The sequence below is a fragment of the Nematostella vectensis genome, chromosome 2, assembly GCF_932526225.1.
Source record: "Nematostella vectensis chromosome 2, jaNemVect1.1, whole genome shotgun sequence".
Taxonomy (NCBI): Eukaryota; Metazoa; Cnidaria; class Anthozoa; order Actiniaria; family Edwardsiidae; genus Nematostella; species Nematostella vectensis.
In genome coordinates, this window is record NC_064035.1 from 7,580,000 (window position 1) to 7,605,525 (window position 25,526).

The 25,526-nt window shown below is 40.0% G+C and overlaps 4 protein-coding genes across 4 annotated transcripts; 2 read left to right on the forward strand and 2 right to left on the reverse strand.

Moving 5' to 3' along the window:
- Positions 1–2,479: 2,479 nt before the first annotated feature.
- Positions 2,480–4,750, forward strand: LOC5514335 (zinc finger protein 622). Its single transcript, XM_001634519.3, has one exon. It carries the CDS (start codon positions 2,603–2,605, stop codon positions 3,704–3,706), a length of 1,104 nt encoding a protein of 367 aa, XP_001634569.1. The 5' UTR covers positions 2,480–2,602; the 3' UTR covers positions 3,707–4,750.
- Positions 4,121–8,036, reverse strand: LOC116619274 (translational activator of cytochrome c oxidase 1). The gene is made up of 7 exons (XM_032383903.1): positions 7,790–8,036; positions 6,798–6,910; positions 6,504–6,637; positions 6,309–6,358; positions 5,504–5,586; positions 4,903–4,980; positions 4,121–4,417 (listed from the first exon to the last, which is right to left on the reverse strand). The coding sequence occupies exons 1-7, from the start codon at positions 8,025–8,027 to the stop codon at positions 4,175–4,177; spliced, it is 939 nt and encodes a 312-aa protein (XP_032239794.1). The 5' UTR covers positions 8,028–8,036; the 3' UTR covers positions 4,121–4,174.
- A 227-nt stretch (positions 8,037–8,263) lies between these two features.
- On the forward strand, positions 8,264–20,409 carry LOC5514334 (UBX domain-containing protein 4). The gene is made up of 14 exons (XM_032383902.2): positions 8,264–8,475; positions 9,594–9,643; positions 10,808–10,863; positions 11,426–11,454; positions 11,771–11,889; positions 12,114–12,200; positions 12,598–12,654; positions 13,077–13,129; positions 13,948–14,002; positions 14,494–14,771; positions 17,718–17,820; positions 18,278–18,409; positions 19,257–19,444; positions 20,126–20,409. The coding sequence occupies exons 1-14, from the start codon at positions 8,394–8,396 to the stop codon at positions 20,262–20,264; spliced, it is 1,428 nt and encodes a 475-aa protein (XP_032239793.1). The 5' UTR covers positions 8,264–8,393; the 3' UTR covers positions 20,265–20,409.
- A 2,624-nt stretch (positions 20,410–23,033) lies between these two features.
- Positions 23,034–25,273, reverse strand: LOC5514333 (dnaJ homolog subfamily C member 9). The gene is made up of 3 exons (XM_001634471.3): positions 24,903–25,273; positions 23,730–23,984; positions 23,034–23,434 (listed from the first exon to the last, which is right to left on the reverse strand). The coding sequence occupies exons 1-3, from the start codon at positions 25,215–25,217 to the stop codon at positions 23,231–23,233; spliced, it is 774 nt and encodes a 257-aa protein (XP_001634521.1). The 5' UTR covers positions 25,218–25,273; the 3' UTR covers positions 23,034–23,230.
- Between the last annotated feature and the right edge of the window lie 253 nt (positions 25,274–25,526).

Below are 25,526 nucleotides of genomic sequence, written 5' to 3' on the forward strand. Positions count from 1 at the left end.
AGGAAAGCAAATGGTCAAACCCTGTCCCCCCGATATTTAGATATACTCACAATATTCGCCATCGTAATTGTAAATTTTACCAAACTCGCACTTGAAGCCCCTTGAAACCTCAAAGAAGGCCAATCACGCCTCCGTTTTTATGCTACCGCGCATCCATCGGCTAATTCAAGCAAGTGACTGGTATACTTTCAATAAAATATCTTAATCAGGGGTTAACTTTCAATTGTGTTTTTTTTAATTTTTCGCTAATAAACCGAAGCATTTCCAATGGCAAACAACAATAGTGGAGTGGTTGACAGCAAGCCACCCCGAACTGCCATAGTCTCGCCTGCTCGCTTTTGCGCCCGAATTCAACCATCTGGAAAACGGCGGCCATTTTCTTCGAACTGAATGAAGTCAAATCCTGAAATACTTCCAAGACACCCTTTTCTCTTGTGTAGCTTGTTTAGTAAGTTGCCACGTGACCAGCTCTTCTCTCTCTCTGCCCTTTGAGCATGAGAGGGGTGGACCCTGGCGCCCAAGGATGCCAGCCGTACTGCGCCATAGAAACAAGCGCATTTTCTGGTTAGCTACATATATATAATCTATTTACTAGTTTTTAAGGCTCAAAGACGGCAGCCTTCATTATCACGTGACTTTCCACGGAATCAACCCAAAAACTGACGGACCCGTAATGCAGAAGATAACGATGGGGTGGTCACCAAGCGTGGAGACGAACATTCCACGGAGACATCAACCGACATTCTCGTCGGTGACATCAACATGCTCCTTAAAGTCAACGACGGCTATTTCTTGATGCGCGTCAAGTTTGAGACAGTCTATAAGTATGTGCATCTCCTGAGTTATGGGTCCCCTGTGTAGTCCATTTTCTTATCCTTTCAGAGTATACCAATTCTGGGTCTCGAGCCCCAAGCAAACTATGCTGAGTTTTTTTTTTAAATATCAAGTGATGTGTTGCCTGTGTAATCTGGAAGCCTATTCCACGCCTAGAATGCACCTTACCCACTACTTCCCACAACTCATAGCGACGCTTTTGTGACACCGATGTCAGAGTCAAAATTGTTAACAAGATGGCAATTTTTTTTATCCTCGGTTTCACCCGCGCGTTGCAAAGAGTTCTTGGAAGATGTGGGGGGAAGGTGAATTCAATTCAAATTGATTGCTTGCCTGAAACCCTTTCACCAATTATCCGTTTTCGTCTGGAAAAGTGATAAACGAACACACGTGCTTTAGAGCTTGTTTACATTTTTGTATCGTTTTCTGCGTTCTCCTAGGTCCGAGTGGTTGAAAAAAGCTCTGTTTGTAATATTGTTTAAAGAGATCCCTGTGTATCTTGAAGGTGGACTTCCTGTGTAATTACCGGTATCCCTGTGTTATTTTAGGTTCATGAAGCCCGTGCCTGCGGTATTCAAGATGCCACCGCACCACTTCATGGCCTACAGACTGACAAGGGTTGACAACGACGAGCCGTGACACTGTGATTCAGCACGAGTGGTCCGAGGCGTTCTCCTGCTTTCCTGCCGGAGAAACCCACCATGCAGCTGCCCAAGCTGAATTAGACCTAGTGATAAGCCCTCTAGTACTAGTCCCCGTAATATAGTAGATGTCTGTTGTTTTATTATACCACAGGCTGCCCAAACCGGAGAATTAGATCACGTGATAAGCATTCTAATACTTGTCCTAGGGCGCGTTTTTTATCATGTGATTCCGGAATGAGAATGATTAGAATAGAAAAAAAGCGCGCGTTCGTTTATCCCGCGTCCCCATTCCGGAATGGAATGAAGGCCATTCCACCCTTTCTGCTACCTTTAGCAGAATGACTTGAAGGCCATTAATGAACATTCTCTACCAACCATTCCCATTCCAGAGATAAGAAAAAAAAACGCACCCCTAGTAATATAGGCGAAGCATGTTCTCTTATCATATCACAGTTAACCAAAGTTTAGCGTAGATGGCACTTATTCTACTCACAAGTGATAGAGTTGCTGTTTACCTTTCGTTGAAATCCGATCTGGTCATGATTGTAGTCAGAAAAAAGATGCGCTCGATGACGATGGTGGCGTCTCCAGAAAACCAGAAAACACTAGAACTAAATGTGCTTGCTTCTCGTGCACCCCCCCTCCCCCCCCCCCCCTTCTGGGGCACGTCGCCGAGACAGGCGCTAATTGTCATGTCTTTCGTAAATTCTATTTAGGGGCCTGTTTCGTACATTTCATATTAAAAACGATTTATGGCACTGGTAACATGTAAGACATTTTTTTTTTTTTGGCTTGGAATTGTAAAAACAAGAATATTTCATTAGATATGGAGAAGAACAAAAAGTATTGATATTTCCAATTTTTTGTCTGTTTTAAAATTCGTAAAATGTCTATGCTTTACATCACTGAAAGAAGTAACGCAATACTCGCAATTCCTGTGGTAAGCAAAGAACGTCCGTAATATTCCGACGGAAGATGGTTTGCCTGTGGTAACATCCCAAGATGCATTGTGAGGAGTTGCACCATACCATCATCATCGAAACCGAGCCACGTTTTGCGAAACATTCAAATAGAAAACAAAATTTTGCTTTAAATTGGGCAAGAAGTGACCAAAAATTTTCGTTATGTCCTCGTACACTTGTATGACTTGCCGTGTGGCATTTTCAGACAGTGATATACAAAGACAACACTACAAGACTGATTGGCATCGATACAACTTAAAACGAAAGATCGCTGAACTAGCACCGGTAACTGCCGAGGTGTTCCAGGAGAAAGTCTTTGCTCAAAGAGCTGAAGTGGATGCCAAAGAGCAAGAAAAGAACACTACAATGCGTTGCGAATCCTGCTGTAAGAATTTCTCTTCGGGAAATGCTTTTAAAAACCACATGCAGTCGAAGAAACACAACGAAATTGTCTTAAGAGCCAGCAAAACAAGTTTGTTGGTAAGACAGCCCGGAAACATGACCAAGAAAGTAGAGAAGATTGCAAAGGAGGACGAGGAAGAAAATATGGTTGAAGAAGATGATGAAGATGGAGAGATTATCGAGGATGACTCCCTTGAAATTACTCAGTGTTTATTTTGTCCTCACGAGAGTCAAACCTACGAAGAGAATTTACGTCACATGAGTAGATCACATAGCTTTTTTCTGCCCGATCTGGAATACATCGTAGACCTGAAAGGATTCTTGGAATACCTTGGTGAAAAAGTCGGGCTTGGTAAAGTTTGTCTGTATTGTAATGAAAAAGGGAAGAAGTTCCACACAGTCGAGGCGGCGCAGAGTCACATGGTTGATAAGGGACACATGAAGATAGATTATGAGGGCGATGCTGCTTTGGAATATTCAGACTACTACGACTTCTCAACCAGTTACCCCAGTGATAACCCTGACAAGGAGATAGACGAGACAGCTAGTGGGACACTTTCTGTAGATGAGACGACCAATGAACTTTGCTTGCCTTCAGGTGCTAGGGCAGGTCATCGCGAACTCAGGCACTACTATCGGCAGAATTTGCCTCCAGAGAAAGACATTCACCAGCTAACAAAGATAAGGAAGAGTATAATGGCAGATTACAAGGCCCTTGGATGGCATGGGACCATTGGGGAGGGGGCGAAACAGAAAATCAAAGACATTCACAAGGAGCAACGTCACCAAGCACGGCATGATTTAAAACTTTCTTTGAAGGCTAACAAACAGCAAAAATACTTTAGGCCACAAGTAGTGTTCTAGATTATAAACATATGTGTAGGTGAATTTGTTTTGTATGTGTGAGAAGATGGCTTTATCTCCTGAACTGTGCCTTGGTGTACTGTATGCATGCTTTAAATGGGATATACTTCGAACTTCAGTTTATTTCAGCCTATTTGTGATAAGTAGCCAACACCATATTGCTCTTTATGAAACCATATTTCAGGTGAAATTGGTGCAAAGGGAAAAGCCAGTCTTGACACTCTCCATTTGAAGACGGACATCACACTGCCATTTTACACACATTTTACCATATTTCAGGTGAGATTGGTGCAAAGCGAAAAAATAGCAAAAGAGTGGCTGATCAACATTCTTTAATCTACAGTAGTATTCAGTTTGTCTGTCATTGTCAACTGGATACAAAGGGGAGAGCGTGGACCTCTTTGTTTTGAATAATTAAGTTTCCATTTCATATTTTATTAATGTTTGTCCATAAGTTATTTACATACATTATGATTCGGCAAACAGCTTGCATGTTGCACTTGGATAATTTGCTATGTTATCATACACCTTGATAACTTCAGTATGGTTGTTAATGAGCTCTATCAGCCTATCAGCCTGCTCTAGCTGAGGGTCAGACAGGGTTACTAGCGTAGTGGGTATAAATTCTATCCCTGTGGATATACTAACATCAGGGTGTACGCTTGTTATGTTGTCTGATACAATCTTCAAGGCTTTTACTTCACATATAAACTGAAAAAGGAAAAAAAAGTACTATTTCACAAAGACTGCTTACCTCATGGAATGGTATAACTTATCATGGTTTGGTGGTGGTATTTATGCATTCTGCTTATGACTATAAGGATGAGAGACAGTAATATCAGACGTAATATCTGAGTCTGTTAATTCACCTTAAAGACTTTACTCTGGGGGTTAAATTGACAGTGCTTGAAGTAACTTGATTGATACATATATTTAAAAAATGTCAGTGTAAAAGTGAAAGGCAACTCAATGGGTGCTAATCAATAACAAGAATAATAAGATAAACTCAAGCAATACCATCAATAAATACTGGTAGCCTTTAAATAGGTAATCATATGATTTTATTATTCTTTACTTGAAATATAACAAGCCTTCATAGTTCTCATCAATATTTGTGATGACAACATTTTTCTATAAACGGTATATTCATATTGTCTGACTGCCCCATTTCAGTCCTTTTCTTATAAATGACCTACTTTGACAACATTTTTATCATCTTCCGACTTTGTAAAGAACAGATCCTCTGCCTCAGCCTCAATACCTAACTCCTCAGCCTGAAAAAGAATAACAAATACTTGTGATCTGTGCTTGTGTCCTGTCCAATAGGGAAGTTGTCTCTGAATATGCTCCTGGCCAGTAGGCTGCCCCGCATGGCCCCTCTTTTCTTAGTATTGCAAGCCTGGGAGCCTCAGAGCTATAGTAGGAGGTGAGACACTTGGAGTATGTCCCCTCACCCCTATTTGTTTTTTTTTTATTTCAAGGAAGTTACCAGTAGGGGTATGGCTATGTCCCCCAATATTTTTTCTTAATGTTTCTCTATCGTGCCACCCCTCCAATATTCCAAGGCCTGCTATGGTCCTGAACCTTAAAAAAACACACCCTAAATCCAGCCTATAGGCCTGTAGTGTACTTCTCACAGAATGTCCTTTACCCAGAGCATGTGCAAAAGGAGATGTGTAGGGTAAGAACTTTTAGAAAAATTGAAAAATAGAAAAATAAATGATCAGTAAGAAATATTTTGTCGTTCATCAATAATAACTGTATACTATACACTTACAGTGTGCATCCTGTTCATACCTTGCTCACTGCAGCATTCAATGGAAATGTGGCTCCCTCAAAACCATCTTTATCATGAAAAATATCATCTATGGTGACAATTCCTAAGAAAAAAAAATCATTTTATGCCAGATCTATTTGTTTTGTTATCTTTATATGTCTAACAGAGTATAGCAGTAGATACTTTGAAAAAGTTATTACAAAGAAACCTCTCCCCTTTCAAATAAATATAACAAACACTGGCATTATTTATTACCTAGGTTTCACTGTTCAGTTTAAAAAGAAAATCAATTTCTATAAATCATATATATTTTTTAATTTAGTGCTAGACTCTCCCATACAAAACATTAGAGTTATTCAAGTGAATAATCAGAAACCAGTGGAGGAGGGGGTAATAAGATTTGCACCTAGAGCTATCCTTTAGGGTTTCTTTTTAGAAAATCTGTTATAACCGCACCACATCACGGCAAAGATGTGCTTGATAGGTATCTAAAATTTTTGGTTTAAAATGTATGGACCATGACCTTTTGATGTCCCATGGTTATGCTGTAGGTGTCAAAATATATGTTGGCCACATCCATTTTGCTATCCCTTAGTATTAAAATTCAATTTATCGACAAGCATGTGACATTTTTAGGGGAAACCCTTTCCCTCGGCATCGGAACTATTTGATGGCAGCACCAAAGTTTTATAAAAAAAAATCAAGAGCATTGGCTGGTTTTAACCTCTATAGTTGTGTATAAACACCTGGATTACCCTTAAAAAAAAAGAAATCAATTGTATACAAATATAAAATATCTATTTTTCTCAGTCAAACTGACCTTACCTTTGGCTTGATATTGAAACAACACAGAACCACCATCTTTCATAAGACCCCTAGGAACAAATAATTCCATAAACCTGTCTTTTAATCTTTGAAATAAACCAATATATATTTTTAAAATCACTGAATCTCCCCAAATCTCAAGCAGTAGCCAGCCCCATTATCTACCACTACAATGAATTCCTTCATATGCCTTACCCATTCTTTTTAAGAATGCTACTGATGTCAATTTTAGCTTTTACTTTGTTTGCAGTCAGCACATCAACAATCAGTCCACAGGCCCCAGGGCCAAGTACCTCAAAGTTACACTGTGTGTATGGATTGTCTTTGCTCTGAAACGATGCAAGTAATTGTCACTGGTTAAAAGGTGCACTACCTCTAGGAGATGTTACAGAGCATTATTCTGAGCATGAGTTTGAGGTTGTAGATTACTACTGTAAAAAAAAAGTAAAACTAGCCTATAATCCTGGTAATAATTCACAATTCACTTACACCGGACCCAGATTTGATTGCTCCTTCAACTCTGCTTTTTGGCATGCTTGCCACTTTTGCTCGATCTATTAGTTTCTCAAGCCTAGGGTTGAAGTTTGGATCTGGTCCACTCTCTGCCAAAAATAAGAGAAAAAACTGTCCTTTAGTCCTTGGGAGGAAATGCTTAGCCTTAGAATTTACAGAGGTGCGCTAGAACCACAACCCCCTGGCCTTTATCTAAATTAAAATATGGTAAGCCTAAAAGGACATGTCAAGCTACAATATATAACTTGTCAAAGACAAGGCTGTTGCAGGGCATACCTACCAGCCCCCAGACCATTAAAAATGGGGGATGTTTTAGGGGGGAGGGGAGGGGGTACGGGATATATTCAATCGATATAACGACTGTACGATCTCCAAAGTACAAGTCAATTTCTCAACAATTCGCGTTAAAACGTTCAAACTTGTTTGATCGATATCTGCAAGCGTTTCGGTATTGCGTTAGTCCTGCGGTCTACAAGGAACGCCTGTAAAAGACTCATTAATTATTTGGATTGAAAAACATTAAAATGTCATAACTTGGAAACAAACTATGAGAATTGCAGAACTTTGTGGCTAACATCCAACTTCTACTTCAAAAACAACTCGGCTGATTAAAATTTTGTCATAAACTGGTAGACCGCGGAGTCCCCGATAAAAACGGGAGAGTTGGCAGGTATACAGGGGGAGGGGCACTGGGGGCATGTGTTAGCCAAAACAATTTCAAAAGCCATACAAAAAACAGAAAGTAGTGTACCCCCCCCCACCCCAATTTTATGACAGTGCCACGTCATTGTAGGAGCTAAAGTTAAGATACCCAACTAGCCTCCCCCTTTTCGACTTTAACTCTACCATAAACTAGTTCCTCTTTATGCCATTAACAAGGCAGTGACGAATCCTTCTACGCTATCTTGATTAACACTAGTTACCACGTTATTTATATCATAAAGGGAGTTGTGGTTACTTTGACTTGCCTCTAACAGCTGTGATAATTTCCATAGAAATTCTCCCAAAAAGTTTGCTGCGTGCTAAGTCGGCATGCATTTTTTTGAATTTGATATTCGCCCAGTGACTATGTCCTGCCATTCGCGATATAATTTTTAGCGAGGAATCTCTAGTCATATTAAGTTCTCGACAATAGCAGAGAGAGTGCGAAGAAGAAATTATTTTTGGAAAAGCAACGACTAGATTTTTTACCAAGGAAGCAGCCATCTTAAATTAAACTTTAAAAAATTACCGGGAGGGGAGGGTAATTTAGACACTTAGATTGGAAATATGCTCTACTTATCTTTATAGCCAGTTGATGTGTCCAAAACTATTAAAACAGTTAAAAAAAGTAATATCCAGTAGTGTTTTGTTTTATTTCGAGGAATGAAAAAAGGAGTAAAAATGTGTTTAATCTTTGTTTTGCAAGAGATACCCCCTCCCCCACGATAAAATGAAATTGCTTTGAAGGCCTGGTTACCTCATCGCGAAAGCATAGTTTTTTGGTTGACACGTATTTTTTGTGTCGGAAACAAATATCTCAGAAATATATCTCAACACTTCGTCTTCCTAGAAAACGAGACTTCTCTAGAGATGCTTTGGTTTACAGGAAGCATTCCAGAAGCCATAATAGCTTCGAAACAGCGAAAGCTTCCCTTCGTTGTTTACATCGAAGGTGAGGAGAATGAATCATAAAATTTATGATTTCTTAACTTATTAAGTATATTAAGCTTTCTGTAAGCTTACTCTTCCTACACTTTGCTTGTTGGACTGTCCCTTTGCCTATGTACTACGCACTCCCTGAGATTTCCCAATAAATGAATGTGACAAAAAAGCCTAGTTATCGCTATACCCGGCGTAATTAATCGATGAAACCGATAATCGATGAAAATCGATATTAATCGAAATCAATCGATGCTAATCAATCGATTAATATTGGAAATCGATGGTTAATCGATGATCTGCAAATTTGTGACCTTTCATCGATTAGTAATCGATGATGGTACCATGATCGATTAATATCGATTTTCATCGATTTTCATTAAATATGATCTGAATGATCGCAATTATTTCTTTAGTATACGTTCATTGTTAAAGGCTCTTAATGATACCGTTTTGAAATGGGCAGCACAGAGTTGTAAGCCTCTCTGATTATACAGATTATAATAGCAGAGATTAGCTGTAATGAAACATGTCGCTGGTCGACGGAACCTTGTGGATCCTTGAATAAAAGAATGAATGCCATTTATATTGTGTCTCCCTGCACACAAGCGTCGGAGTTCGAGCCGAGCTTGCGTGGCAAGATGAGTGAAGCGAGCGGCCTGCTATGATCTCTGTCGACAAAACGAGCAAAACATTAAAGAGCATTTCATCAAATCATAGCCCAACTAATGACTATCAACAATCGCAACGACAGTCATTCAGTAAAGTATTTTTCGATACACGAACTCACATTATTAACATTTGTTGGCCCCGGAGAATGTTATGAAATAATAATGAAGCCAGGGTAGTCAATCGATGACAGCCGATGATAATCGATAAAATCGATGAAATTAAGGAATATCCTCCTATGACTATCGATTAATAATCAATTACCAATATTAATCGATATTAATCAGCTGATTTCATCTATTAATACCAAATTTATCGATTGACCAACTGATGATCGATTTTCATCGATTAATTACGGCGGGCGCTATATGACAATAAATTGCAACCTTTTCCTTAGACTGAAAATTGTCGCATCAAGTTATCATGGTATAAGTATTATTTAAGCCAGCCCTTTTCTCGTAGGCTCTGATGAAGTTTCCATCGAAATGGGTGATGTCTGGTCAGAGTTACAGGTAAGTGTGATATACTGATGATTTGGGTGTATCCCTTAGGGCGCGCTTTTTTACTCATGATTCCGGAATGATTAGAATAGAAAAAAACTGCATTCAGTTATACCACGTTCCAATTCCAGAATGTAGCAGAATGACTAGAATGCATTCTGAACATTCTCTACCAACCATTCCAATTCCAGAATGATGGGAAAAAAAACGCCCCCTTAGATATGGGGTTGAAATATAATGGTAAAACTTGATTTGACGATTTTTATCCCTGTGCAGAATGTATTGAGACTTGCATGTTATTTGAACAAATAGAGCACATATACTGTATGCTAACACAGAAGAGATGCACAAATACAGTAAACAGGGTACTGAAAGGAGGATGGGAAGGGGTGTCGGAAACCCGTATGCTGTCCACTTTTGTTCCACACCCTGGTCTTCCCAGTCACTGCTCTCCCTAAATCCTGTTCCTGAAAGCTATTACATACCCAGGGGGTTTCGACTGGAATGTCCACTATAATGAAGGAAAATTAAGAGCCTTCGCAGGCTAGGAGGAGCTCTAAATGTGTAAATGAACCCCCCCTACCCTCAAAATTCTGGCTACTGGCCCAGAGGCTGGGAAGACCCCCTCTCCCCCACTTCACTCCACTAGAAGGTCTGCTCTCATGAAGGAAAATTGAGTACCACTCCTGCGAGCTAAGACAAGCTACTGTACACTATGATTTACTAAATGGGTAAATGAACACCTGCTCAGAATCCTGGCTACAGGCCTGTGTGATATGATATCCTGTTTCTGGTGAACAAGATCCCATTTTCCTGGCCTAAAGTACATAACGTACGCTGAACCCTGGTTGTGGTTTAGGTGTTTATCATGATCCTGTTTATAAAGAAAGGTTGGAAGTTTGTAGAGGGGGAACTTTTAAGCTTCAGCTAGACGAGAGAGCAATGTTGAATAACTACATCTCTAGCAGACACATTGCTGTATGTTTTATGTCCTCAACAATATTTCCTTTTGAGGCTTCACCATGAAACATAGCAGAAACACTATTATGTAAGAATGTTTTAATAAATACATATAGCCTGAGTCGATTGAAGTGATATTCCTTCCATATAACATACTGTAACTATCTCTGTTGAAACACACCTATTTTCTCCTCCTTTTCTCCTATTTTCTCCTAGGTCAGCGAGTTGCTCTCACAGGACAAATGTATTGCAATAAAGTTGGCTAATGAGAGGTAAGATACTGCATGTGCAAGTATGTGCTCATTTTTTCCACAAAAGATAACTTCTCTCATGATCTCATATAGATAAATAACAAATAAAATGTTGGGAGCAATCACCCTCCCTGCGGCTGGAGTGCTGAATTACGAGAGTGCAGATACAACGTGGTTGAGTCGAAGGCATAGAATGTGCCTCAGACAGCTGCCATACGGCTTATTTCTGACCAGGGAACACAGCTTAGATTAAAATTGTTGTTTTTTCGTTGAGGGGGGAAAGCCAGGGAAAAACCCTCAGGGCAAAGGCAAGAACCAACTAACTCAAACCATGTTGGAACCAGGAATCCAGGAAAAGGAAAGGGCTATAAATCTGCTTAAATCTGCATAAATCATACGTAGGCCGTCGACCCATAAATAGCTAAAAAAATGAAAAGAAAATCTCCTCAGACCGCAAGACACTGTTGGTAAGGTTTGCTTTAAGCTACAGTATGCTATGGAACATAGAGGTTCAGTACAAATGGTTGATATGTGCACCACCATTGATAGAAACTACATTTTTTCTTCTTTTTTTTTCTTTTAGCGAGCAGTGTGCACAGTTTTCACAGCTATGTATCCTTTGTTAATATGGATTTACTGTACTGTTCATGTACCATGGTTAGTGGCACCGGCTGGGGAGAGGAGGGTGGGGTAGTAAGGAGATGGGGAAATACAACTTGTGCTCAAGTATTGTCATGACCCTAAGCCTCCCCAAGAAAATCATGCTCAGCTTACAGTAGAGTCATTACATGTTTATTTTGATCTGATTTAGCATTTCAGGGCTTTGCTGTGACATAAAAGGGAAAAAATGAAATTATTTACATCTTGCCATTCAACATTCTATATCTATTACATATGAATAGTTTGATCCTTAACCAACTTAATAAAGATCCTGTGGTGTGCATACCGTCCCTTTTCATTATTGGAGAAAATGGTATGCCTCTTGAAGTGCTGGGAGGCAGACTGACCTCTAGGGAGATCATCAGCAAAGCAACAGCTGCCTTTGAGGTATAGTGCACATCATCATTATCCTGCGTCTTCAGCTGTCCTGTCCTGCACAACAGTCTTCTACACTTCTTGGTCCTGCACAGTAATCTAGTTCTCAAAGCCTGTGACACTTTGAGGTAGCAGCACTTTATACATATCATTGGTGGATGGCCACTTCAATGACTTTGCTCAATTGCAAAAACTGTCCTATGTCCTGTTATGTTGTAATGGTGTCTATTGTTTAGGTGTACCATTCTCAGTCTTCAAGTGGTCCTGTTCAAGTGAAGAGTGAAGATGGAAGCAGTGAGGGATCCTCACAATCAGCAGAACATGTAAGGAGACACAAGCATTTTAGTGCACAGGGCAATTATCTATTACAGCATATTATAATACTGTTATCATTACAATTATTATTATCATCTTCATCATTATTATCATTGTTGTTGTTGTTGTTGTTGTTGTTGTTGTTGTTGTTGTTGTTGTTGTTGTTGTTGTTGTTATCATTATTACTGGATACACAAATGAAACATACCATATGGACACAGTCAATGTTTTTTAGTTTTAGGGATGAAAAGATGTGGCGTGTTTTAATTCTTGACACAGGATCATTTCCTTCACTGAGATTGCTAAGAGTTTAATATAACATATTAACTGTAAATGGTTAAGTTTAATCCTTCTCTCTGGTACTTACAGTACCATGCTTAACATACCATACTTAATTTTTTTTAGGCAAGATCTCAAGTAAAGAGCGAACCTACAGCAGAGCAGTCATCTCAACCATCTAGGGTACTGTACATGTTTCAGCACTTTTTGTTTAAGGCAATTTTTCAGCACAACACAGGCTCACATCGGATAGAGACAATGGGCTTTGCTTCACGGCGGCTGAACTATAAAATCCCTCTGGGCTAACACCCCTTTGGATCTTAAAACCTGATAAGATCTAATAGCTCCTTTATTCAACAGTACTTAATAACAACAGGGTAGTTACTGTATCATGTCAAGAAAGATACTCAAGAAGTCTCTCAATTTAATGTACTGTACATACAAAGCCTGTATCACTAATTGATAAGAGCATTCCTTCACCAAAGAAGCATTCCAACACCAAAGAAGCTATATTTATTTTTGTTTAAATTATTTTTCCATACAGGTGTATACTTTTCTTTCTGAAAAAAATATTAAGAATTTATCATTAATGTCTTTACTTTTAGGCTGACCCTTCATTAACCAATGAAAGTGTTTCAATCGAGGAAAGGGTTGAAAAGTGAGTCAATATTTTAATGTTGTCTGCATGTCTGGAGGACTTTTAATCAGCTTTTTACACCCTTACCCTTTATTTGTTAGTGTGAGCAGCATACTAAAAGTCATGAGAAAACCTATTGGGTAACATCGCAAAGTCTGACTGTAAACATCTTCTTTTGTCAGCCATTTTGGATTCTATTGTTATTTATGAGCACACCTACATGTACTGTATGTAGCCTCAGTGACAAAACAAACTTGTGATCCAATATGGCCAACAGTCATAGGGGGCGAACATATGAAAATAGTCTGCAAAGGGATTTATTTTGGCTACGAAGCATGGTCTCTGTATACGAACTCCTTCAATTACTTTATAAAAGGAATCTTATAACTGGCAATGCTGTACTTGCATGATATTTGTGTCGTGTTTGAGCTTCACAGGCTGTGCACTCATGAAAAAAATGTTCACCAAAAGGATATAAGTAAACTTTTTTAGGTTTCACTTCTAATTTCTAATTCCTTTTAATTGATATTAGTATTGTTAATATTAGTATATTAGTTAGTATTGACATATTAACCTACTTTTTTCTCATTAACTCATTGGTGCCTGGCTATTTTTAGCAGAATTACAAAAAAAAACAGAGACTGAAAACGGATACCTTCCCCTACCCGTTAAAGTGAAATGCTATTGTTCCTAGTCATCTTTCCAAGTTAACTGCCTTTTTTTTATATAATCTATATTAATTTATAATATAGGAAAGGGATAAAGGAATGTACTCCCTCGTACAGTTTCCGGTATGTTTGTGTAGCTAACAGCGTGTTATTCTGCCTCATGTGACGAAGGGCCAGACGACTCATTGAACAAAAGAGAAAAGAAAAGGCTGAGAGGGAAAAACAGGTATATCGCTTGTTGTATTTTGTATAGATCGATGAGCTCTTTGCAAGTTTGACACATCCAAAATAGTAAATCTCAGTTCGCCCTGATCAATCTAAAAATTATTAGATTTAAAGCGGCATTGTTTACTTCCGGTCGATTACGCAACAATCTCCGATGATTTTTAACGGAAAACGCGAAAAATATTTCAAAATTGTAAAAGCAGTGTGTCTATTGGAAGTTTCTTTGAGGATGTGACCTGTAATTTAGAGCGGATGGCCTGTTAAATAGCGCGGATTCTAATAGATTATTTTGTCTCTTAACGGTTGAGGTTTTCGTCGGCCCTCCGGAAGAAAAAACTGGTGCGATTGCCGCTTTTATATCTATCGTCCTACTCCCTTCTCTAGAAAACTCGGATGAGAATCAATCTTTTGAAATGACTGCATAATACTGACGATTTTTAGTATGATTTTGGTGCTGACAAATATTGGACTTTCCCCTTTCTCTGAACCCAGGAACAAATAGAAAAAGAGGCAAAAAGGCGTGAAGAAGGCCAGCAACTGGTAAACGCTAAACGGCAAATCGAGGAGAGAAAGCAGCAAGAACTTGTGAACCAGATAAGAGAAGATCGTGCGAAAGAGCGAGCAGCGCGTGAAGCCGTCAGACAGCAAATAGCGCGAGACAAGGCCGAGAGGGAAGCCCAGAAACAGGCGGAGCTGAAGGAGAGACAGCAAGCCCAAGACACATCTGCTTCTACGACTGCAGCGTCAACATATACAGGGGGAGGCAGCTAGTAAGTGCTTTATTTTTGGTTTGGAGGAGGGGGGAGAACTAGCTAGCGCTCTATCCTAAGGAAGGAAGGGGTTTCGAGAAGAGTGAGAGTAACGCAACTAGTCAGTGCTCTATCCTAAGGACCGAGGGGGAGGGGGTGCAACTAGTCAGTGCTCTATCCTTAGCCCTGGGTGGGTGGGAGGGGGGAGAATTAGTAAGTTCTTTATCGTAAAAACGGGGTACAGTGCCTTTTTTAAGGTAATTGATGTCAGTGATTCTCAATAACTTCAAATGCTTTACTGGTTGATTGCTGTGAGTTTTCATAACATAAAGGCTTTTTCAAAATCTGATCTTACATGTGAGTAATGCGATCTAAGAGGTTTTCTCAGACAATTGCCATACGAAAATACAACTTTTTTTTTTATGAAAAGACGTTTTGTCTTAGTTAATTAGCAGCAAAACGTTTATGGCGATAGCGGAGATGAGATTAAGGATAGTCTAAGGATTGACCCAAAGTGTCAGGTGGAAATAATCCACCAATAAGATCTTGTCGTTTGACAGGCTTAGCCAATTAGAGTGTGTAGCGCTCCGCCAATCGCATCGAAGCTCTTTATCTCTTGAGTGCAGGCTGAATTACTTGTATTCTTTGGAAAGGATTTGTGTCACACAGGTGTTGTCACCTGTGTAAGTTCACTATCAGTTTCTTCCCTCATAAATATCACTCACCAAGGCGCAAGTTCACTATCAGTTTCTTCCCTCATAAATATCACTCACCAAGGCGCAAGTTCACTATCAGTTTCTTCCCTCATAAATATCACTCACCAAGGCGCAAGTTCACTATCAGTTTCTTCCCTCATAAATATCACTCACCAAGGCGCAAGTTCACTATCAGTTTCTTCCCTCATAAATATCACTCACCAAGGCGCAAGTTCACTATCAGTTTCTTCCCTCATAAATATCACTCACCAAGGCGCAACGTTATTTGACTACTGATGCAGAAGGGATGAGAGTCTCGCTAACGATGAGTAACGCAAGCCACCCTTGTTACAGTCACTTGGCAAGCACAATCAGCCGCGAATCGCTCTCGCTCTCTGTTTTCCTCGTTCTGATAGTGCTACATATTGCATCCATGATAACAGCGACTATCTGGAACTGTCTCATCGTGGTGTCTGTGTGTGTATCTCGCGCGCTTAACACGCCCTCCATGCTACTCCTAGCTAACGTCTCGCTCTCTGACCTGGCCATTGGTACCATCGCTCATCCTGTCTTCATCTCCTGGCTTTTCCTGGACCGCTTTAGTCGCGACCGAGAGGTCATCTTCTGTCGGCTCACTTTTGTCTGCGGCTTTCTCAATATTTTCCTCGGTAGCGTGTCGCTGTTGAGCTTGACTTGTCTGAGTGCGGACCGCTATTTGGCCTTGTACTTACATCTCCGCTACCAAGTGGTTGTTACAGCCCACCGTACGGTGATCACTTGCCTTGTAGTGTGGCTCAGCGCCGCGCTGTTGGCCATCCTATGGAGCGTAGCTCCTCAGAGTGCGTTCTTCGCGATAGGGAGTCTTTATGTGGTGGCTTGTTTCACGGTGTTTTTCTTTAGCTACTGTAAGATCTACTTGGTTTTGGCGCGACATATGAGGCAGTTGCTTGGAGAGCGCCACCCTCGCGGACCGCGCCGGCGTTTTGCTCTAGACATCCCTCGGTATAAGCGCTCTGTTATTGGGTCCTTGTACGCGTATGGGGCTTTTGTCTTGTGCTGGCTCCCGTGTCTAATAGCAATGGTCATTTCTGTATTACACGATCAAGGTCACCATGTTCCCGTGTACGTAGTATTAGGCGTCAGTATAGCCATGTTCAATTCGTCTATCAACCCTGCTCTATTTTGCTGGAGAATTGGAGATGTCCGTGCGGCCGTGATGAAGGCTCTTAGGGGAATTATAAGGCGAAGACAGGAATTCGAGCCTCACAAATCGAGAACTTCCCAAGAGCACCTCCGCATGCATGAGATACCGCACACAATACGCGTTGAAGACAAATCTGCCAATGATCACAATATTTTACTAAATTGATCTACAGTAAATGAACGATACAAACATTTACCTTTCCAGGAAGTCAGACGGTGAAGGGAACTACAAATATCCATTATCAAGGCTCTTTGAAGCAAACTTGGCTGCTTCAGTTATTTGTTTAACTGTTCAAATAAACTGTTGCGAGTTTTTCATCTTTGTCAAGAAAATGGCAGATGTAAAATTTAATTCGCGAGCTTTTAAGATTATATTAAGTACCTATTTACTTTTTAAATAACACATGCAAATTTTTTAACTAATTTTTTATGGACTGTTGTTTTTGCATATGCTTTAATAGAATATTCAACATGCGAGATTGCTAGTTGCTTAATATGCGAGTATCAGCCTTTATACTCTATCAACCTAATTTAAGAATAATATTTCCAGCTTTACAATGCGACAAAAATAAGAACGGCCTAGCTTTAACTGAAAATTAGACGTTCTTATAAAAAAGAGTGTTTCCCTCTTAAGGATTTGTACTGTTGGTGTTTCAATTTTTTTTTTTATTTCTGTATTTTTTTTGTCTACATCTGACGATTTTAAATTAAAAACGACACCCAGAGCCGAAATTTTTCGCCTTTTACATGATCTACCAAATTGATCTCCCATTATTTCCTTTTTATTTAAAAACACCTTTTTAGAGAACAACTTTATAACTTTATAACATGAATAATACGACCATAAGAAACTATAAATATATTTCTAATGCAGAAAAAAATATTTATAAATCTTACTGATTTTTTTAATGATTAATAATAATATATTGTTTCGGATCGCTGGAATTTAATTTTCACCTTTATTCTACCGAATAATTAATACCTAAAAACATGTTTCGGTCGTTAAATTGACGTTATTTTTATATAGGTGTATAACTTTTATACCATGTTTTCGTTATTGACTTTACAGCTCGAACGTGCGCCTGCAGTTCCGCCTTCCAGATGGCAGCGGCATCACCCACCTGTTCCCAGCTGACGCTCTTCTTTCGACTGCACACCAATATGTTGTTTCGGTGGGTAATGTATGACAAAAAAGGGTTTACTAAGCCCCCCTCCCCCTATGTTTGAGGGAGAGGGGCCTCCGGGAAGACAGTCGGGACTTGCCAAAAAAAAAAATTCGATACGTTTCCAAAAATGCGAAGCTCTTCTTTCGACTGCACACCAATATGTTGTTTCGGTGGGTAATGTATGACAAAAAAGGGTTTACTAAGCCCCCCTCCCCCTATGTTTGAGGGAGAGGGGCCTCCGGAAAGACAGACGAGACTTGCCAAAAAAAAAAATTCGATACGTTTCCAAAAATGCGAAGCTGAATACGTGACTCTGTGACTTCTTTTATGTGTTACTTGTCTTTGGTTACATCGTCCTAGAAAGAAGTCGGGATTTGCGCAATAATGGCGGCTTTCTGCTCTGCAAATGAAACAACTGTGTACTCCGGAAGGTCTATAGGTTAATCATTTTCATGTTCAATAGCACACGGGATCGAGACTGCCGTCTGTTGCCATGTCAACAACCTACCCTCGACGTCAGTTCACTGATGACGACATGCAGCGATCGCTCACGGACCTTGGACTGGCGCCGAGCGCTACCATCATCGTGTCATCTGTAAGCGAGTATTGCTGACACGACCCATGACCTTGGCCCCCGACATTGACCACGATCCCTCCCCCCCCTCCCCCCTCCCTCCCTCCCCCCCTCCCTCCCTCCCTCCCCTCCCTCCCTCCGTCCCTCCCTCCCTCCCTCCCTCCCTCCGTCCCTCCCTCCCTCCCTCCCTCCCTCCCTCCCTCCCTCCCTCCCTCCCTCCCTCCCTCCCTCCCTCCCTCCCTCCCTCCGTCCCTCCCTCCCGCCCAAAAAAAATAATAATAAATAAAAAATCCTCTCCTCTCTCAATGGTTTACAGGCTAACAAACGTTAGCCGCCGTGCTTCCTTCCTTCTTTTGACTATGCCTTTTGAATATTTGTCGGATGCCAGCACAAAGACTTTTAAACACGGGGTTCCGCTATAAAAGGGAAAGCTCCTCCCACCCCCAGGCTCAAGAACAATCAGTTATCAATCAGCCGTCAATGCGTCAACATGTCATGACAATTGTTCTGAGCGCTTAATTCAAATTTTATATTCTAAACCAAATTAAATATCATTCCTATACTTGTCGACCTAAAATGTTCTTATTTATAGTAAAATAATGCTATACCAAGCTGTGCGCCATCTTAAATACGAGCATTTTCATCACAGCAAAATAGTTTTATGCCAAGAGATAAGTAATTTTACAGGAGACTTATAATTTGAGACTGCTAGCGTGGCATTGTTATGATTATAATTGCAAATTAGAGCCCGGTGGTGGGAGGAGCTTTCCCTTTTATAGCGGAACCTCGTGTTTAAATATTAAATAAAACAGAACAGAAATTTTCAAGCATGTAGGATCGTCAGTAATTACGCTCTCTGTTTTTGTAGGCCAAGGCAAGCTCGTCTGAGGTGGATTCAGCCGGGTTATTTGGATGGCTTCTAGCGCCATTTATCGCCATCTTCACCTTCATCAGCGCTTTCCTATTTGGCAGCCCTGCCATGCAGCGTGGGTCGTACGGCGCTTCCAGTTCGCGGGAAAGAGAGGACATCCCACCTGAGCAATCCAAACCGGACAGGTACTTATACCTTACTTACCACCCCTTAAGCCCGGCGCACACGGTTAAAAAAAATTCACTTTACGCACTGCCTAGCGAGGCCAGAAACTCACAGTGTGCGGACGTCGATCGAACGAAATTACGTCTCGCAAGCAACTGAGGCAAAATTATCTCCTGCTTGAACTTCGAGTTTCTGGCCTCGCGAGGCAGTGAACAAAGTGCACGCGTGAAACTTTCCTTACCAGCGCTCTACAAAGACTTTAAAAAGAACGGCTATATTAAGTAGTAGTATCAGCAGAAGCTTTATTTTAAAGAAATAGCATTATCAATAGCAGCTATTTTAAGAAGGACTTTTAAGAACCCTTACTTGTGGCCCTCCGAAAAATAAATAAATCAAATTACAATAATTGTAATAAGTAATACCAATAAAGATAATATTTATTGGGATATTGATGAACAAATCCTCCCAGTCCTAGGATACTACCATACATACTAAATACATCAGAATACTACCCTCAACACTTAGGGCGCGTTTTTTTACTCGTGATTCCGGAATGAGAATGATTAGAGTAGACAAAGCGCGCGTTCGTTTATCCAGCGTCCCAATTCCTGAATGGAATAAAGGCCAACCATTCCCATTCCAGAATTATAGGGGGGGGGGGGACGCGCCCTTAGTTTAATATCATCTTGTTTTACTCTAAGAACCGAGGTGCGGCGACGTGCGACTAGCCCACGTGGCTCGAACCAGTCATCGGACGGGAATATCCACCGCTTGCAGAACTTTCGAGACGATGAGGATGACCAAAACACATGGAATGGCAACTCGACTCAGCAGATGTGACGAGAAAATGGGAACAATTGTACGATAAAATACTATCTGATGTTAAATAAAGGAGGTCAAGAAATGGGGGGGCTGTTCACTGAGAGTTACTTAGTTACTCTATTCCAGTGTCGAGAGGAACTTGAATTAAAATTTAAAAAAAGTATTGGCTATTACAAGAAAATTTTGCTATTATCTAGTACTAAAGATATCTAGTACTAAAGAGGTGGTGCCCGCAGTCTGTTTGAGACTTGCAACTGCAATCTATATTGCTGAAAATGGTTCTTACCCTCGCTTTCATGTCACAGAAAGGTGGAAAAGGTCTATTTAATTACCATATTGCTATCGAAGCCTTGCATAATAGAATTGATTATTTTACCATATTTAAAAATGTTTCCTCGTACATATAAATGATTGCCAAGTCTCTAGCAAACTCTCCCGAAGAAAAGAAAGAAAGTTTTGATCTCCAGCAAAGTTGAGATTCAGGTTACTCGAAAAGGCAGTGTTTTCTTTGCAGCGCTTGTCCTCCGAGCAAGTTAAACTTTATATTTTCCAGTTAATGTCACTTTGAGAAGTTATCCAAGACTCGTCTTCTTAACTGACTGGCCGACTAACTGGCCCTGCCATGCTCTGCCCGTTTGATGGTTCAACTACTTGGAAGGTCAAATTATGAGCGTGACGTTTTCGACTCTAAATTGTAAACTAGACCCTGCGCGCAGGGTTGACTGGGATACCTGAGGGATTTAATGTGCATGTGAGGGATTGCCATATCAAGAAAATTTAGGCAAAAATTGTCGTTTTTCCCAAACGCGGTCACTTCCATATAAGGGAAGTAATATATTCCTTATTTGGAAAAACTGCAACTGGTTGTCGTACCGCTAGTGCTTCGTGAACTTTATGATTTGTATTCAGAAGAGAAAGACAGTGACTGTGACCATCTTTATTCAAAGGTGAAAGTCTCTGCAAAGAAACTAAAATTCCTCGGTTCCAGACTCCCAAAACGACAACGTTTATTTCATATGAATTAGTTTGAACCACTGTGTTGTTATATGTATGACAAAAAATGTTTTTTCTACCATTAAAAAGATTTAATTATTTAAGCAATGTTAACACTGATTGGGGCTATTATTGGAAGAAACGCCAGCTTTCCAGGCGGGGGAGGGGACCCCATAAAGGTAAATGGGGGTTAGGATCAAATTGGCTGTAAACCAAAGTGAGTAGTTATTATCAACAATATAATGGCCACCATTGTTTATTGCATTTATTATTTCACTTCTAAGCACAAAGTAAACAACAAGACAATAAATATTTTGGTGCCAAATGAGAGAGCCATATGGAATATCTGGATGTATATCAGGATATTAAATTGGTAGCAGCCTAGTATCATCGTGTATTTAATATTTTATTCCTCATACACCAAATGCGATCTCCTGGGGGTAGACGGCATAAGCTAGCAAAGAGAACAAAATCATAGTGGAGCTGGAACTGTAAAAGAATACAGGAAAACATATATGGTAACGTTCATATTATTGTAAATTTGCTGTTACACCTAAAATGAGCCATAATGTAAGTACTGTTCAATAGTCTATATCAGACTACCGTAGTCTGGGCTAGGTAGTCGAGTCCCCGTCTCGTGTAGAATCGAAAATCCTCCCCAACGGAATAGGGGTTTAAACCAATTTGAGTACGACTTTCATCAGCGACATCATAGATAGCAAAGCTTTGATTGCATTTCCAGTAATGAACTTGTCAATCTTGCCTTTTCACAGGCCCGTAGCCAGGATTTTGAGCGGGGTGGTTCGTTTTTCCATTTCAGCGGACCAAATTTCCGGTGTACCCCTCTCCTCGCCTTATTAGATTAGGCAATCAATACTTCAAATAAATTCAATCTTGTTTCTAAAATTTTATTTTAATAGGGTGCTTTTTAACATATAGCGGTAATAAAAAAGATAATTATTTAAAAAAGATTTTTAAAGTTATCTTAAAGACATATTGATGTGATATCCAGCCAACGTTTTATTTTTTTGTTTGCTCTGAGCGGACCTTCAAGCCGGGTGTGTGTGTGTGTGTGGAGGGGGGGGGGGGGGGGTCTCGTCCGAAACCTCCTAGCTACGGCCCTGTTTCAACTTCACAAATGCAAGCGAGTCTCCGGTGAGACTTCAAATTCCAATACTGTAATCACCGCCTGAGAGCTCTTAACAAGAATTGGAGCTCGGGCTTCCTGTGCATTGTGCAATTTTGCAAACTTGTCGGAGAAAAAACAGTTGCATTTTATGACTGTGCTACCACAGGTATCCCAGTAGATAGGATCGTTTCACCTTAAGCAAGCAACAGTGGCTCCCTCTCCCATACATATAGTGTATGGATAGCTCAAGAGTATTGCGAGAAAGGTAGATGTTTTACACCAGAAATATGCGACTTAGAAATCACATGACTTTAGCTTTTGGGGACAAAATATCAACAACAAAAAGCTTACAGATCAGCCAGAAAATGCCAGAAGGGATTTATTTTCATTGAAGGATTCCTTGTTGCCCTCTACTGTAACGGCCAACGGCCATGTGATTTCTTAGCGCAAGTCTATTCACTTTCACAGCTCCCTAACAACTTCAGTCCATTAAAAAGATAACAAAACCAACAAAAATCCGTGATAAGAGCATTTAGTTCTACTTGGGCTAAAAGGGCGCTGTGGTCTGGATGTAGTGTTTAAGGGCGTGTCAGAAATCCAATCAAATATATAAGTAAAATGGCAGACTTTATCAATAATCCTAACAGTTTTAAGAAAGCAGAAAATAAGGGTAGGCGTTTTAATTTCTAATTATACACAGCATAACACTAAATCATTATCCATGCAGACAGTATTTTCAAGATGTTCATTTACTTGAACAATAAATATAATCCTTTTGGTCCAAGAAGCAAAATTCCTAGCTACAGCAGTTCCATCATAATTATCCTCTTATTAGACCAATTTGCTCATGCCCATTTAATGGTCATGTTTTCTTTTGCTTCTTTGTTGTTGAAGCCTTGGATTTCTTTGGCTTACAGTACTTTGCTTCAAGGCCTGCTATCATACTGTCAAGAGCGCCTGCTCGATCTGTCTGCCTTTTTAGAATAAGCGACTGCAGACTCCCTTCATTGTTGCCAAGACCAAGTTCTGTAGCCATCTCCTCTGCTTCTGCGGCTTCCTGCTGAGCCTTTGTAGATTGAAAACAGAAGAAGAGTATAAGGCATGGCTTATCATGGGGAACAAATAAAAAATAAATAAATATAAATGTATATATCCTACTTTATTTAATTTTGTTACTGGGGGATGTTGTAAAGACCATGGCACAAAATTTTTAAACTTTTCAGGAAAACGCATAAAATATTGAAACTTTTTTCTTCCCCATCTGATATATCAAATTTAAATGAAAAGTATGAAAGGGGCAGTCATATCCCTTTTATACCAGATACTTGTGTTTAAGAAAGTTGGCCAATCATCATGTGTACCTTCTTTCTCCTGGTGTTCTTCTTGGCTTTACTCTCATGGGTGAATGTTTTGTACTTAGGAACCTTCTTCTCTTTGATCAACCCTTGTAATATTTCTGCAAAGCGATCTTCATCGCTATCATTGGAGCAGAGCATGTTTTCCATTATCTGGTCCATGTCACCTTTATAGTCTTCATAAGCAGACATTAGATCACTCAACTCCTCGTCTGAGCCTTTGTACGATGCCTCAAATTTCCTAATGTCCTCTAGCGTCACCTGTAACGAAATTTTTTTTAAGCTAGAAACCTTCATACATCAATAGGTGATTTTCAATAAGAAATTATATAACTTTTTGGGTTGCAAACTAGTGCCCACACCGGGGTTTTGTAGCAAAATAGTAACAAAAAGCAACATATTTGCATTGAGCTAACTTTTAGGATTTAAGGGAATAAGTGCAAGCTCTGAGATCCTTGGTACTGTTTGTGTCTTGCTGGTTACTGGGATACATTTGGTTATGAAATGCAATTACCTTTTTTTTACGGTTAGGGTCTTGTCCTATTACATATGTTATAAGCACTTTACCTCCAGTGAATACAGACTTTCCAATAATAAACAGCCTTTAAAAAAACCTAAAAGCAGGCTTGAAATCATATCATATAGCCTGGAAGTGTGGAGAAATACATGCAGTGTCGTACGTGCTTAAAGGCATAAAAATGATGCAAACGGAAAGTGGCTGTGTAAGCTTCTATTACAGGAATCCATATATCAGACCCAGCTTCGTTAGAGACTCTGGTAGAGTGCTAACTCCAACGGAGCTTGTTGCATAATATTTCCATTTGTTAGTGGAAGTTAAAGTGGAATAACGGAAGTCTTCTTGCAAGAAATAAGAGACCTATTGTTATAATAATGCTGTGGCTATGCGATGTTTTAGAGATATTAAAATTCAGGAGCATGATTTATTGGGGAAAGGAAGTGTAAACCTTGTTTTTAGACGGTCATTTTGAAATGCCATCACATAATTTATTATCCAAGGTTGAACGAAAACAACAACGAAGGTGTGGCTCACTGTGGGTTCTCTAAATAAGTTTTTGATTACCCCTTTCTTTTTTCTTTGAATGTGTTTGCACGGGGTTCGGAGTGTTGTTACAGGTCCAGATATCCCGGCAATTAACTCTGTTTTAAATGAATGATTACCTTTTTGAAAAGCAGTCTCCAATACTGGGTCCAGTCCCGATCTTCGTCGATGTTCTCTTCATCTATCTCACCGCTCTCATCATAGATGGCTCGTTTCTCTTTGTCAGATAGAATACAGTAGCTCTTACTTAACGCCTGAAACTTTCTTGTGGCTTTTTCCTTCTCCCCTTTGTCCGCGCGGTCAGGGTGAACTTGTAAGGAAATTTTGCGATATGCACGCTTGATTTCTGATTCTGAAGCAGTTTTAGACACACCCAATACATCGTAGAGGTTCTTCACTCCAAAAAGCCGATCTAATTCATCTAAGAACGGCATCTTATACCTCCTTTCCTTGAACTCGCGCCAAAATGTTTAGAAAAATATTCAACTAGTCCCAGTCTACACGGGGCAACTGTCATTCGCCTCTTTATGGGTTATGGGTACCCTGTTTTGTTTATAGCGAGGGGGAATTGTTTGTCCGATTTGATTGCAGGGCCTAAATAAAATGTTTAACATTGGTAGATAAGCAGTTTGTTTATAGTAAACTCAAGGCAAAAAAAAAAAAAAGTAAAAGAAAGAGAAAAAAAAAGAAGGGACAACAAATCGAAACGCTGTGATGGGGGCTGGGTACAAGTGGGCTCTTTG